Here is a 13,362-nt window from a genome sequence, read left to right as displayed (position 1 = left end):
GATACTAGCAAAGCTGGTATGAAGAAGGAGTGGACCTACCTCTAGGGGCCTTTGGTTACATCGGGAATAACTAGGATCTAAAGAAGGGGATAGCAGGACGTCAAACTGTCCCCTGCCCTCCCACCCCCTCTGGTACGGGCGAGTATGAAGGGGCAGCAGGAAGGCTGTGGTGGTGGTTACATGAATTTCTTTTCTTTTCTTTTTTTTTTTTTTTTTTTGGTCTTTTTAGAGCCGCACTCACAGCATATGGAAGTTCCCAGGCTAGGGGTCTAATTGGAGCTACAGGTGCCGGCCTACACCACAGCCACCGCAATGCCAGATCCGAGCTGCGACTTCAACATACACCACAGCTCACGGCAACACCAGATCCTTAACCTACCGAGCGAGACCAGGGATTGAACCTGCGTCCTCCTGAATACTAGTCGGGTTCTAACCACTGAGCCATGACGGAAACTCCATGTGAATTTCTACATGTGTTAAAATTTATAGAACTGTGCAGTAAAAGAGAAAAGTCAGTTTTACTGTATGGTCATCTTAAAAACAAATTTTTTTTTAAAGTTGAAAACTCCAAGTCCCTGTCCCCTGTGTCCCATCCTTGAACTGAACTGGGGATCTAGAGTAAAGGGACTGAGGTTAAGCGAACAAATCCCACGCCTCCCCTCCCTACCCTGCAACCCCATCAGAGCCTCTTCAACTCCCCACTTTGAGAACCTGGCTCCCCTGGGAGGTGTGGTAGGCCAGGCTGGATTGGCTCTGGCACATTAGCACCTGAAAGAGGGGGCCTAGAACCTCCTAGCACTCAGAGAACTAGACCGACCTCAAAAGGCAACAGTCCTTAAAGGCCATAATTCAAATGAAATTCTTCAGATTTTATTTAAAAAAAAAAAAAAAAGTAAAGTGCATTTTATTTAAAAAAATTATAAAACCCATACAAAGTCAGCACCCCAGTGCTGGGAGTATCAAAATCACCTAGAATGGAGGCTGGCAGGGTGTGGGGTGAACCAGAGGCTGGGTCTGCAGATGAGGCTGGGGAGGGGGCGGGGAGTGACACACAGGCTTGCAGGCTGGGATGGAGACAGGAAGTTGGCAGTCTCTCCTCCATTTCCAAGGGAAGGTGGTCACTGTCATACACTCTCTCCTGGGCCCACGCAGCCCTCCCTTGTGTGGCCACAGCCTGATACAGGCCGGAAGGGTCCAGGAGGTGAGTCCAAAGCCGGGGCCTTGTGAGGGCTGCAGTACCAGTGTGGCCCTCCGGTCCCTGAGGTGACAGGATGATGGCTGCCACAACATGGCCGGCTCTGCAGTGAGCCCCGTGGCAGCAGGGGGAGGCAGGAGGTGGAAGAGGCCAGTGGGGGAGGGATTTCTAACAGTCACCTTGGATGGTCCCAACAGCACAAGGCCGAGGAGCCATGACCGGGGCTGGCTCCATAAGTAGCCTTCTCTTTTCACATTTTCAACTTTTTAAACAAAAGGCTCAGTTTACATAAGGAGCACTGTTCCGCCCGCTGGGGCAGGCTCCCATCTCCAGCCAGGACCTGTGGGACCATGGCCATCTGGGACCGTGGGGGCCTGGCCACTTGGCAGCAGGCTGGCTGGCTCCATGGTTCCCAGAGCTGGACACCACAGCTGTGTCCCACGAGGAGCAGAGGCCCAGCCGGCCCCCTCTGAGCCCTCCTGGCCTCTGGAGGGAGGCCGCCTCTAGAAGTCTGTTCTCACACCACAGAGTCCCGGATCTCAGAACCCAGGCGGACCCGGGGCCGGGGACACACTGGGGACACCTCCACAAAGCTGTCCTGGATGCTGAGTGGCCTCTTCTCTGACTCCGTGAAGACCCGGGGTCCCGGGGAGCTGTCCGACAGGGCCTGGTAGCCTCGGTGGTCGAGTGGAGTGCTAGGAGGGCCCATGCCGTTGAGCGGCCGGGTCTCAGGTGGCAGCGCCACAGGACGGGCCTTGGGGTGCACGCTGGCACACTCGCCCTGCTTCAGGAAGACTTTCATCCCGCCCCGGTGCCGGTAGAGGAAGAATAAAATGAGGAATACCATGGCGAACACGAACAGTGCGCACATCACCAGGAACTCGGTCCAGTAGGTCTTGTCCACACCCCAGCTGGCCCTGCCCCCAGCCGGCGCGCTCACCCGCGACGTGTTGATGATGACAGGCACGCCGCTGCTCCGGTCTGCCTGGTCTGCCATCACGTCCTCCAGCACCTTCGGGCAGTAGCTGGCCTCCAGTTGCCGGAAGCCCTCCTCCAGCGACCAGCACTGGAACAAGCCCAGCTCTTGCTGGCTGCCCACCAGCAGCAGGTCCCCCGTGGACAGCACGCGGCAGGAGGCCGAGGCATTGACGGGGGCCCCGTTGTGCAGCCAGAGCCGGGTTGCCAGGTTGGAGAGGAGAGGGCAGGCCAAGGTGTTCACTGTATTGGGCTTGAACTGGACCTGCTCACATGGCTTCTCGCCTGCCAGCGGAAGAGACACAGGGCCGGGTAGAGAGAGACTGGCGCCCATGGCAGCCCCAGGGTCACCCACTTCCCCTGTAACAGCAACTCTGGAGACTTCAGAGTCTGTCACCTGCCAGGGCCCTGCCTGCAAGGCTGGAGGGATGCAGAAGTGAGGAAAGACAAGTAAACCCATCAGAGCCTGCAGGAGCCTTCTAGGCAGACCTGGCCCCCATCTCTCCCCATCCTTTGACATGGCGCCTTACCTCTTGGTCCAGAAGACCGGCCTCTGACCAAGGAAGTGTTGCAGAGGTCCCTGGCATTGGACCCCTCAATGTCCTGGATCCAAGGCCTGAGGACGAAAGAATCCGAGATAAGTCAGGAATCCCCTGTGAGCCCACATCTCCCCACCCTCACTGCAGTGCAGGCCCTCACGTGGCCCTGCAGACGCAGCCTGGGGCAAAGCTCACAGACCACCAGGCTCAAAGCAGGGGTGAAAGGCTGATGGCTTCCCTGGGAGGAGTCCCCACCCCACAGGGTGTGAGCCAGCATGTCCACTGTCTACACATCATTTAATTCAAATAAAAGTTACTGTAATACAGGGAAGTTCAGCTTCCCTGAATTATAAAAGCATTATGAGCCCTTAGAAAAGGTCTGGAGGGACTCCTGGCTCTGTAGGTACACACCTATCTCTCTCTTCTTTTTTTTTTTTCTTTGGCTTTTTAGGGTCGTACCCACGGCATTTGGAGGTTCCCAGGCTAGGGGGCGAATCAGAGCTACAGCTGCCAGCCTACACCACAGGCACAGCAACATGGGATCCAAGCTGCATCTGCGACCTACACCACGGCTCACGGCAGCGTCAGATCCTTAACCCACTGAGCAAGGCCAGGGATCAAACCCAAATCCTCATGGATACTAGTTGGATTTGTTTCCGCTGTGCCACAACGGGAACTCCGGACATACCCCATTTTTATTTGAAATGTACATACATTTTTATTTTATATCGTGGACAAATCTAGGAGGACAAATATCAAAATCTCACTGTAAGTCTGTCTAGGGGTAGAATTAGGGTAGTTTTCATTTTGCTTGCGCTTATGTCAATTTTCTAAAGTTTCTATATGAACGTTTTAAATCTAAAGATTTTGTTTTGGTGGGGGGGCTGTGCCCACAGCATGTGGAATTTTCTGGGCCAGGGATTGAATGTGCATCAAAGCAACAACCCAAGCCACGGCAGTAACAATGCGGGATCCTTAACCCACTGAGCCACGACAGGAACTCCCTAAAGGAATGATTCTGAAAGCAATTTTTAATGGGTTTGTTAACAGACTCTTATGTAGCCCTGATTTTTTGTTACTCAAGCACATTCACATGCCAATCCATGTGTCTCACAAGTTCTTGTCATGGCTGTGACATTTCATACTTCACCAAATCTCATTCCTGCTTTATGGGATGGCTAAGGCAAACAAGTTACTGTCCGAACTACAGTACATCTGAGCGTCAGAAGGGGAGCTGATTCACTGTCAGGCCCAGACCGTGGAGGCCAGGTGGTGATTCTACAGAGGGTCTAAGGAAGGCCGAGTACACAGGCATGAACCCGGGGGAGGGGTCTTCAGGAGCTCTCACCTGGAGGCCACCTCAGGCTGGTAGAGGCTGATGTGGCTGCAGCTGGAGCCGCTCCAAGCGCAGTATGGGTCCCGGGCAAGGAGACAGTCCCCACAGCTCTGGTACAGGCTGCAGTTGGCCACAGGCACCTGGACCACGCCTGAGTGCGAGGCAGCATACAGCAGCCCCTGCACAGACACGGGGGATGAGGGGCAGGCCCGGGCAGCCAAGGCAGCCAGGGCCCCCACTCACCGCTGCAGCCAGCTCTCGTGCCCACCAGTACCACCCCCCAAGGGCCCTTCTCTCATGCTCCTGGACCCCTGTATCCAGACAGCTTATGCATGGGGCTGGATCTTTCCATCCTGCTGGGGTCGGGGCCAGGCACCCCAAGCATGTGGCCCGGACTCCTCCTTGGCCTGCTCACCCTGTCAGGGTCCAGGAGCAGGTTCTGCACAGGCTGTCCTGGCGAGAAGATCTGCAGCTCCTCGATGATGTGCACGCTGGAGCCCACGCTCACCGCCTTGTGCAGCCAGCCATCACCTGCAATGCACAGCACTCAGGCCCTGCTCAGAGCCAGCTGCCCACGTCCCAGGAGCCACACTCCCTTGACCCTGAGCCTGCCCTGCAGTGGGTACTCACTGGTGCCCAGGAAGAGGACATCATAGGTGCGGTGCAGGCCAGGGATGCGGTGGACGACCACACGCTGGTAGCGGGCCCGGGGCTGCAGGAGCAGAAGGTGGCTGCGGACCTGCCCGTCCATCAGGAAGTGGTCCTTGAGGAAGTTCAGCACACGGTCGGGGAGCTGCAGAGACGAGGTGATCTTCCTTTCCCGGGCACTGTTGGTGATACACTAAAGAGGAAGGTGGGGTCTTGAGGCAAGTGGCACTCAGGGCGGCAAGCAGGATGGGGGCCCCCGCAAATCCCGCCAGGACTGCTGGCCCTGCCTCCCCAGTGGACAGCAGGGCCATCTGTCCCAACCTTCGAAGCAGGGCACCTGCAGTTCTGCGGAGGCCATGGCCTCTCTGGAGGCCCAAAGATGAAGCCCAGGGTGCAGGACTGGGCCTGCAAGGCCTCAGCTGCCAGCGTTTCCCTCTCTGCACACCAACCACCCCTCCTTCCGGCCCACCCTCCCCACCCCCACCCAGGCCTCAAGAAGCGTGACCACACTTCCTGCTCCTATAGCTGCCTTTTGCTAGTGCTCCCAGGAAGCGCTGGCTGACGGAGGCCTCCTAGCACAGAGGCATGAGTTCCCCTGTGCAGTTAGTTCCCACATTGCTTCCTCATTCTCTCTGCCCAGGGCATTCTCTGGAAGATCCCCAGGAACCAACACCCTGGAGTGACCCTCAACTGCTGAGGCACAGGAGTTGGTGACAAACAGCCCAGTGGGACAATGCTGAGATGTGCTTCAGGCAGCCTCCCAGGGACTGAGCTCCAGGCACCCACAGCGGGGAGCAGCTCAGTGACACACCCTTTCTTAGCTCTCTCTGCCCCTCCTCCCATCCTCCTGGGATCACCTCCTGTAGAAACTACTGGCACTCACGTCCTTGTCTTAAGGTCTGCTTTGTGGGCCCGTCAGACTGGAAGGAAAGAAGAAAGAACTACTTCCCTGTGGTCTGGCTGTTAAGTCACTCAGTTACTCACAGCGGAGTTGGGAACAGGCTATGTAGCCTGTGCCCTGATGCGGACACCCTTGCCTACCCGGAAGGAGGTTTGACATCATCTAGATGTGACATTTATGGTCACATCTAACTCAGAAAGAAAAGCAGGCCTGTGCTTTGTCTGCACTTTCAAGATGAGGAAAGCAAGTGATCCCCGCCCAGCGTGGGGGCCCATCATCTGGGCTCCCCGACCAGGTCCCAGGAGCAGCGCTCACCGCGCCGGGCCGAGGCGAGGGCACCGGGTGGGTCACGGTGTACCACTGCTGCGTCTCACGGTTCACCTCCTTGTAGAGCCCGTTGAAGACCCTCTGCACATCCCTCATGGTGAAGACACAGATGGCAGAGCCCTCTGTGGTCCCCCTGTGCCTAGAGAGGAAGAGGAGGGGTTAGACTGGGAGCCCTGAAGCTCACCACAAGGCCTGTGGGGCCCAGAGGAGGGGTCCCCAATCCCAGCCCCCCTACCCCCGCTCTGCTCCCAGCTGGGTCCTCGGGGCCCTACCACTGGGATGTGAAGACCCCGTAGAAGAGGGTGTCCTGCCAGTCCTGGGGGCTGGGGCTCAGCGTGAAGACGTCTTGCAGCACATTGAACGGGAAGCCATCGTCAGGCCGTGAGCACAGCAGCTGGGCCTTCAGGAAGGAGGTCCAGCGCTGCTGCAGGACCCGCTCGCCCCCCTCGTCGCCCTGGGACGGAGAGGCTGGGCTTAGGCACAGCGGGGCTTGGATGCTGGTGCTCCTTGACGGGCCCCCCCACCCCTGAGCAGTGGCTGAGATGACTCCAGGAAGGGCCTGACAGACACACAGCCAGGCCTGGGTTCCACTTGAGAGCGAGATTTGAGGCGGCAGCATACAGGTGCCCTCACCTGGCTGGCTATGAAAATGACAGTGCCCAAGTTCCTGTCGTGGCTCAATGGTAATGAACCCGATGAATACCCGTGAAGATGCAGATAACATCAATCCCTGGCCTTGCTCAGTGGGTTAAGTATCTGGCATTGCCGTGAGCTGTGGTGTAGGTTGCAGACGTGGCTCAGATCCCATGTTGCTGTGGCTCTGGCATAGGCCGGCAGCTGCAGCTTCCATTCCACCCCTAGCCTGGGAAGCTCCGTATGCCACGGGTATGGCCCTAAAAAGACAAAGAAGAAAAGAAAGAAAAAAGATGGCCATGCCACCCTCACTGTGGGAAGCAAAGGAAAGGGCGCCAGGGAGGATATTGCCAAACTTGGAGAGATGTCTCAGCTCACCGCTAAGCAAACAGGAGAGCTAAAGAATCACATTACAGTATAACTCTTGTTTGTAGATGGGGTTTTTGTTTGTTGGTTTGTTTGTTTTTGCTTTTAAGACCACACCTGCAACATATGGAAGTTCCTGGGCTAGGGGTCAAATCGGAGCTGCACTGGCCAGCCTATGCCACAGCCACAGCAATGCTTGATCCTTAACCCACTGAGTGAGGCCAGGGATTGAACCTGCACCCTCACGGATACTATCAGATTCGTAACCCACTGAGTCACAACGGTAACTCCTATTTTCACATTTCTTAAATATTAAAAAAAAAAAAAAGTGATATTTTAACTCAAAAGGAGAGAGAGAAAAGCCAGTGGCCAAGCATTTCCTCGTGAAGGCCAGGAGAAGGCCACTGTTAGGTAGGGAGCCTTCTGATCCTGAACCTGGAGTGTTTGGGGCCCCCGGGGTGCCTGGGCCCCCTCACCTTGCACACACGGGCGATGCGCGACACAATGGTATTCTCAAAGAACTCAAACTCCTGGCCAGTCTCGCTGAAGAAGAAGTAGATCTTGTCGTCGTCCCCTTGCAAGCTGCCCAGGCTCTCAGGAATATAGGCTGAGGCCACGAATGCTGGGTCTGTGGGGGCCAAGGGGAGCCCAGTCAGCCCGGTAGGCCCAGGGCCCCTGCCCTGGGGACCCTGTGATGGCCCACTGTGGGGGTGGGGAGGACTTCACCTTGTAGCCAGTTGAGGGAGCTCTCGGTCTTGGTGGGGCGGAGGCTTTGGCTCCGGGAGATGGCCGGGTCATTCCCCTGGAAGCTGCTGACGGTTCCAGAGTACAACTCGCTATCTGCCAAGAGAACATTCCCATGGGAAGAGGCCCTCGGCACGGCCCCTTCCCGCTCAGGGCCTGGAGTGACCCAAGTGCTGCCCTCCGTGCTTGAGAAGGACAGAGGAGGGAGAGAAATAAGAAAAACCAACCCAAGGGCAGCCGGGGGTCACTGCACTCCCTGGGGATTGGCAGTGTGGACCCACCAGCTCTGCCCTGGGGCCCACCCTGCCCCTCTGCCAGTGCTCCCACCTGGAGCCTTAGGGAGTCCTTTCTGCCCCCCTAACCCCCAACACTCACCAACCACCAGGGCCGTGGACTTAAAATTGGGGTCAAAGGGACAGCGGCCCTTGCCATCTTCCAGGAGGCTGTTCCCTGCCTCATCCTGGGCCAGAGTGAAGTTCTCCACATTCTGCAGGGGAGCAGACAGGGAACTCAGGGGCAGGCCAGGGAGCAAGTGGGCTCTACAAGGGTACCCTGGGAAGGGAAGGGTCTAACAAGTCATCCTCTTCACCCTGGCATGTTGCTGGCTCCGTCTTGAGGTGACCCTATGTGGTGGCCACTGTGGCCCCACTTGGCAGAGAGGAAAGGAGGCTTAGAAGGGTGATGTGAGCCATGAAAAGGCATTGACATGATTCAAATCCAGGTATGTCTGACTCCCAAGCTGGCTGTGCTCCAACCCACAGCCTCGAAATGCCACCCTCTGTGAAGGTGTGTGCATGTTGAGGAAGGTAGACAAGGTGGGCTGGCAGGGAGTGAGAGCAAGGGAGAGGGCTGGAGAAAGCGAGAGGGCGCGATGGTGGGGTGGCCAGGATCTTTGTGCCCGGGGAACCCCACTGCACCCTCCCGTCCCCTGCAGACCAGCCTGGTCATCAGGGCTCGGGGGGCGGGGGGGGGGGGCAGGGGGCAGGACTGGTGCCAAGAAGCCTCCTGCTGAACTCTGCCCATCACCACCAGCTCCCTGAGTCAGAAGGAAGGGCGGTTCCCAGGCCAGCCACAGGCCAGCCTGGCATGAGGAGGGTACTCACAATGTAGGTGCACACGGGGCTGAAGGCCGCTGTGCCACAGGTGAAGAGGTGGCTGCTGTTGAGAGGCAGGAGGATCTTGATGTAGTTTTGACAGTCCCGCTGAAGGAGGGAACAGGCTGTCAGGCCCAAGTCAGCCACCAGGGGGCACCACTGAGCCCTCCTCACCAGACCCAAGAGGGGCTCCCTCTGGAGGCCTCTGCTCCCCAGCACTCAAATCCTGGAGTGATGGAAAATCTAGGAGCTTTGTGGGGCAGAAGGAGGAGCACAGAGTGTGTGTGTGTGCAGGAGGGGGACCTTGGAGCTCAGCTAGTTCTGTGTCTGGAAAACTCTGCTTCGGTCTACAGTCAAGGGCACAGAATCCTTCCTTTTTTTTTTTTTTTCCTTTTTTGGCTGCACCACGGCATATGGAGTTCCCCGGCTAGGGATCAGATCCAAGTTGCAGCTGCAGTGGCAACACCAATCCATAACCCACTGTGCCAGACCAAGGATCAAACCTGCATCCCAGGGCTCCCAAGACACCGCCAATCCTGTTGCACCACAGGGGGAGCTCCCATAATCCCTTCCTTTTGATGAGCTGCCTTGTTCCCACTTGGTGAGGAAGCTAAGCCCAGAGCAAGAAGAAACACACACCTTGAACCCTGGACCCCAGACTTGTGGCTTACCTCCACAAAGGTACCTAACAGATATCTATCAGCTTCTCATTGTTCCCCCAAACTCTCTCCTCTGAGACCCTTCCCCTTTCATTTAAAGGCAACTTTGGGGGAGTTTTTGCCGTGGCTCAGCAGTAATAAACCCGACTAGTATCCATAAGGATGCAGGTTTGATCCCTGGCCTCACTCAGTGGGTTAAGGATGCAGTGTTGCCATGAGCTGTGGTATAGGTCACAGGTGAGGCTCGGATCCTGTGTGGCTGTGGCTATGGCGTAGACCCGCAGCTGCAGTGCTTATTCGACCCCTAGCCTGGGAACCTCCATATGCCGTGGGTGCAGCTAAAAAAAACAAACAAAAACAAACAAAAGAAAGAAGGTAACTCTGTCTTCTAAGTTCCTCAGGCCCCATACCTCACAGCCAGCCTGAATTCCTCCTCTCTCAACACGCCCCATTTTTCTATCAGGAAGTCCCGGTGACCTCGTCTTCAATATATATCCAGGTACGGGTCATTTCTCACTTCTTTTACTGGTACCATCCTCGTCTGGACCACTGTCATTTCTCGCCCCTCACCAGTCTCCCTCCCTCTGTGCTAAGCTTTTGAAGGCTGCTCTCCACCACGACCCCCAGGGTGGCCCCTTAAAAAGGCATGGCAGACCACCTTACTTCCCTGCTCAGCCCCTTGGTTCCCCAAACACCTTCCTCAGAGAGAAATCCACCATTCTGTTCCCTCTCCAGGTGAACTCCTTCACCTCCTTCTAATCTTAACTCAAATGTCAACTTTGTGTTTTTTTTGTTTTTTAGGGCTGCACCGACAGCATATGGACGTTCTCAGGCTAGGGTTCGAATTGGAGCTATAGCTGCTGGTCTACACCAAAGCCATAGTGATGCAGGATCCAAGCTGAGTCTGTGACCTATATCACAGCTCACAGCAACGCCAGATCCTTAACCCACTAAGCAAAACCAGGGATCAAACCCATATCTAGAGTTCCCGTCGTGGCGCAGTGGAAACAAATCTGACTAGGAACCATGAGGCTTCAGGTTTGATCCCTGGCCTTGCTCAGTGGGTTAAGGATCTGGTGTTGCCGTGAGCTGTGGCGTAGGTCGCAGACTTGGCTTGGATCTGGTGTGGCTGTGGTTGTGGTGTAGGCCGGCAGCAACAGCTCTAATTCAATCCGTAGCCTAGGAACCTCCATATGCTGTGGATGCGGCCCTGAAAAGATTAAAAAAACAAAAAACAAAAAAACCCTACATCCTCCTGGATACTAGTTGAGTTCGTTACCGCTGAGCCACGATGAGAACTCCCTCAACTTTTTTTTGTGTGTGTGTGTGTGTGTATGTCTTTTTACGGCCACACCTGCAGCATATGTAGGTTCCCTGGCTAGGGCTCAAATGGGAGCTACAGCTGCCAGCCTATACCACAGCCACAGAAACACCAGAACTGAGCCATGTCTGCGACCTACACCACAGGTCCTGGCAACGCAGGATCCTTAAGCCACTGAGCAAGGCCAGGGATCGAACCTGTGTCCTCATGGATACCAGTCAGATTGGTTTCCTCTGAGCCACGATGCGAATTCCTCCCTCAACTTTTAAAATGAAGTGTGGAGGAGTTATCGTCGTGGCGCAGTGGTTAACGAATCCGACTAAGAACCATGAGGTTGTGGGTTCGATCCCTGCCCTTGCTCAGTGGGTTAACGATCCAGCGTTGCCGTGAGCTGTGGTGTAGGTTGCAGACGCGGCTCGGATCCCGCGTTACAGTGGCTCTGGCGTAGGCCGGTGGCTACAGTTCCGATTGGACACCTAGCCTGGGAACCTCCATATGCCGCGGGAGCGGCCCAAGAAATATCAAAAAGACAAAATAAATAAATAAAATAAAATGAAGTGTGGAGTTCCTGTCATGGCTCAGTGGTTAACGAATCCAACTAGGAACCATGAGGTTGTGGGTTCAATCCCTGGCCTTGCTCACTGGGTTAAGGATCTGGTGTTGCCGTGAACTGTGGTATAGGTTGCAGATGCGGCTCAGATTCTGCGTTGCTGTGGCTCTGGCATAGGCTGGCATCTACAGCTCCGATTTGACCCCTAGCCCGGAAACCTCCATATGCCACGGGAGCGGCCCAAGAAATGGCAAAAAGACAGAAAAAAAAAGAAATGTAACCTGACCACCTTTTAAATGGATGGATTTCTTCTTTTTCACAATGATTCATATCTGGTGTCTAAAATCACCCAGGCACAGAGCTAGTGCTTCATACATTCGTGCTAAATAAAAGAAATCGGGGCAGGATTTGAACCTATGTTTTGACCCCAGTTCCCGTGCTCTTTGGCCTTCACCCTAGCCAGCCCCTGCTGCGCTGGGGACCAGGAGGCCTCTGGGGATGGTGGGGAGTTCTTCAGGAGAACCCCAGGCTGGATCAGCCCCCACCCAGTGGTGTGGCTAAAACCACACCAGAGTATGTCAGACCTGCCAACTCAGACACCATCCTCAGAGAGGCAGACTCCCACCCACACCCAATCCCTGCTTGTGCTGGAAGCTGACGTTTATTTGGCACTTGGGTGCCAGGCACCTTCTACCCATTAGCTCCCTGAATCCTCACTGTCAGTCCAGCGAGATAGGCATCATCATCCCCAATTTACTAAGGCTCCGAGAGGCAAGTCTACTTGTCCCGGGTCGCAGAGATAATAAGTATAGGGCTGAGACTCAAACCCACGTCTGGCCATCTCAAGAGACCTATGCCCTTTCCACCACAGCTGGCTGCATCTGCTCCCACCTCCTGCCTCTGTCCTGAGCCCAGATCTACGCACCCTCCATCCCTCCTTAGCCCAGGCCATCTCCAGGTGCTAGCTCACCTGTGGGTCCTTGCCCTTGAAGCTGCACTGCTGTTTCCTCTCCGCGTCTGCGCTCCACAGGAGCTGGGGAATGAAAAAGAGGAAGGTTAAGTGTGCAAAAGGAACGAAGAATACGCCTTTCTTTTCCTTTCCCCTCTCCTGTATGCCTCGTCCTTGGTCCCAGAAGGTCCAGCTTCTTGTCCGTTTTCCCGAGTGCCATCCTCTGCCCAGCCTAGCCAGTCCTGGGCATCATCTCACCTGCTGGTAGCCCCCTCCTGGCAGGAAGCTGACGCTGCTGTTGAGGGCAAAGAGGGCCTCTCGGGCCCCCACGTACAGTGTCCTGCCATCTCTGCTCAGTAGAAGGGCCGTGTAGTTGGAGATGTTTTCAACTTCAAATCTGAGAAATGGCCGCTTTTCAGAGCCTGGAGAGAAGGAGATGGACATTACCTGGGGCCACACCACCCACAAGAACCCTTTGATACTAACCCTCTAGAATGGGCTGATCTGATTGAAGGTAGATGAGCAAGGCAGTGGGTGGCAAGGGGTTGGGGACACGGGGATTAGATTTAAAGGGGAGCGGCACTCCCAGACTCTCAAACATTAGGTTAAGAAACAAATGCACAATGGTGAATGTAGAAGAACATTCATCACAGAACCATTCATATTAATGAAAAACTGAAACAGGGAGTTCCCGTTGTGGCTCAGCGGAAATGAACCTGACTAGGATCCATGAGGATTCGGGTTCAATCCCTGGCCTCGCTCAGTGGGTCAGGGATCTGGCATTGCTGTGGCTGTGGTGCAGGCTGGCAGCTACAGCTCCTATTCAACCCCTAGCCTGGGAACTTCCGTTATGCTGAGGGTGCAGCCCTATAAAGCAAAAAAAAAAAAAAAAAAAAAAAAACTGAAACAAACTAAATGTCCAACCACAGGGGACTGGGTGAAAATAAATCCTAATTCTTCATTTGCTGGAATACTATGCAGCTGGTAAAATGTTGTTGTATTAGAAACTCTAGAAAAACAAGCAAAGTTATATAAGAAACGCATGGTCAAAATATAAAGTGCACTAAAATATAAACTGATGGATTCTGAGCACCTAAGAGAACATAAGAAAGGAGAGTATATTTG

The 13,362-nt window shown here is 55.0% G+C and overlaps 1 protein-coding gene across 2 annotated transcripts in view; it reads right to left on the bottom strand.

Moving 5' to 3' along the window:
* Positions 1-879: 879 nt before the first annotated feature.
* SEMA4B (semaphorin 4B) overlaps positions 880-13,362 on the bottom strand; it is a 40,049-nt gene continuing 27,566 nt past the window's right edge. For both annotated transcript variants that reach the window (XM_047795078.1, XM_047795077.1), the window contains 13 exons: positions 12,496-12,659; positions 12,259-12,321; positions 8,768-8,866; positions 8,040-8,151; positions 7,647-7,760; positions 7,397-7,548; positions 6,194-6,375; positions 5,910-6,060; positions 4,676-4,886; positions 4,461-4,576; positions 4,058-4,224; positions 2,701-2,786; positions 880-2,455 (listed from right to left, as the gene is read on the bottom strand). In XM_047795078.1, the coding sequence (XP_047651034.1) occupies positions 1,713-2,455; positions 2,701-2,786; positions 4,058-4,224; positions 4,461-4,576; positions 4,676-4,886; positions 5,910-6,060; positions 6,194-6,375; positions 7,397-7,548; positions 7,647-7,760; positions 8,040-8,151; positions 8,768-8,866; positions 12,259-12,321; positions 12,496-12,659 (2,360 nt within the window). In that variant the 3' untranslated portion in view covers positions 880-1,712. The remainder of the gene's footprint in view (positions 2,456-2,700; positions 2,787-4,057; positions 4,225-4,460; positions 4,577-4,675; positions 4,887-5,909; positions 6,061-6,193; positions 6,376-7,396; positions 7,549-7,646; positions 7,761-8,039; positions 8,152-8,767; positions 8,867-12,258; positions 12,322-12,495; positions 12,660-13,362) is intronic.

The sequence above is a fragment of the Phacochoerus africanus genome, chromosome 9, assembly GCF_016906955.1.
Source record: "Phacochoerus africanus isolate WHEZ1 chromosome 9, ROS_Pafr_v1, whole genome shotgun sequence".
NCBI lineage: Eukaryota > Metazoa > Chordata > Mammalia > Artiodactyla > Suidae > Phacochoerus > Phacochoerus africanus.
This window is presented reverse-complemented; position numbering and strand designations above follow the sequence as displayed.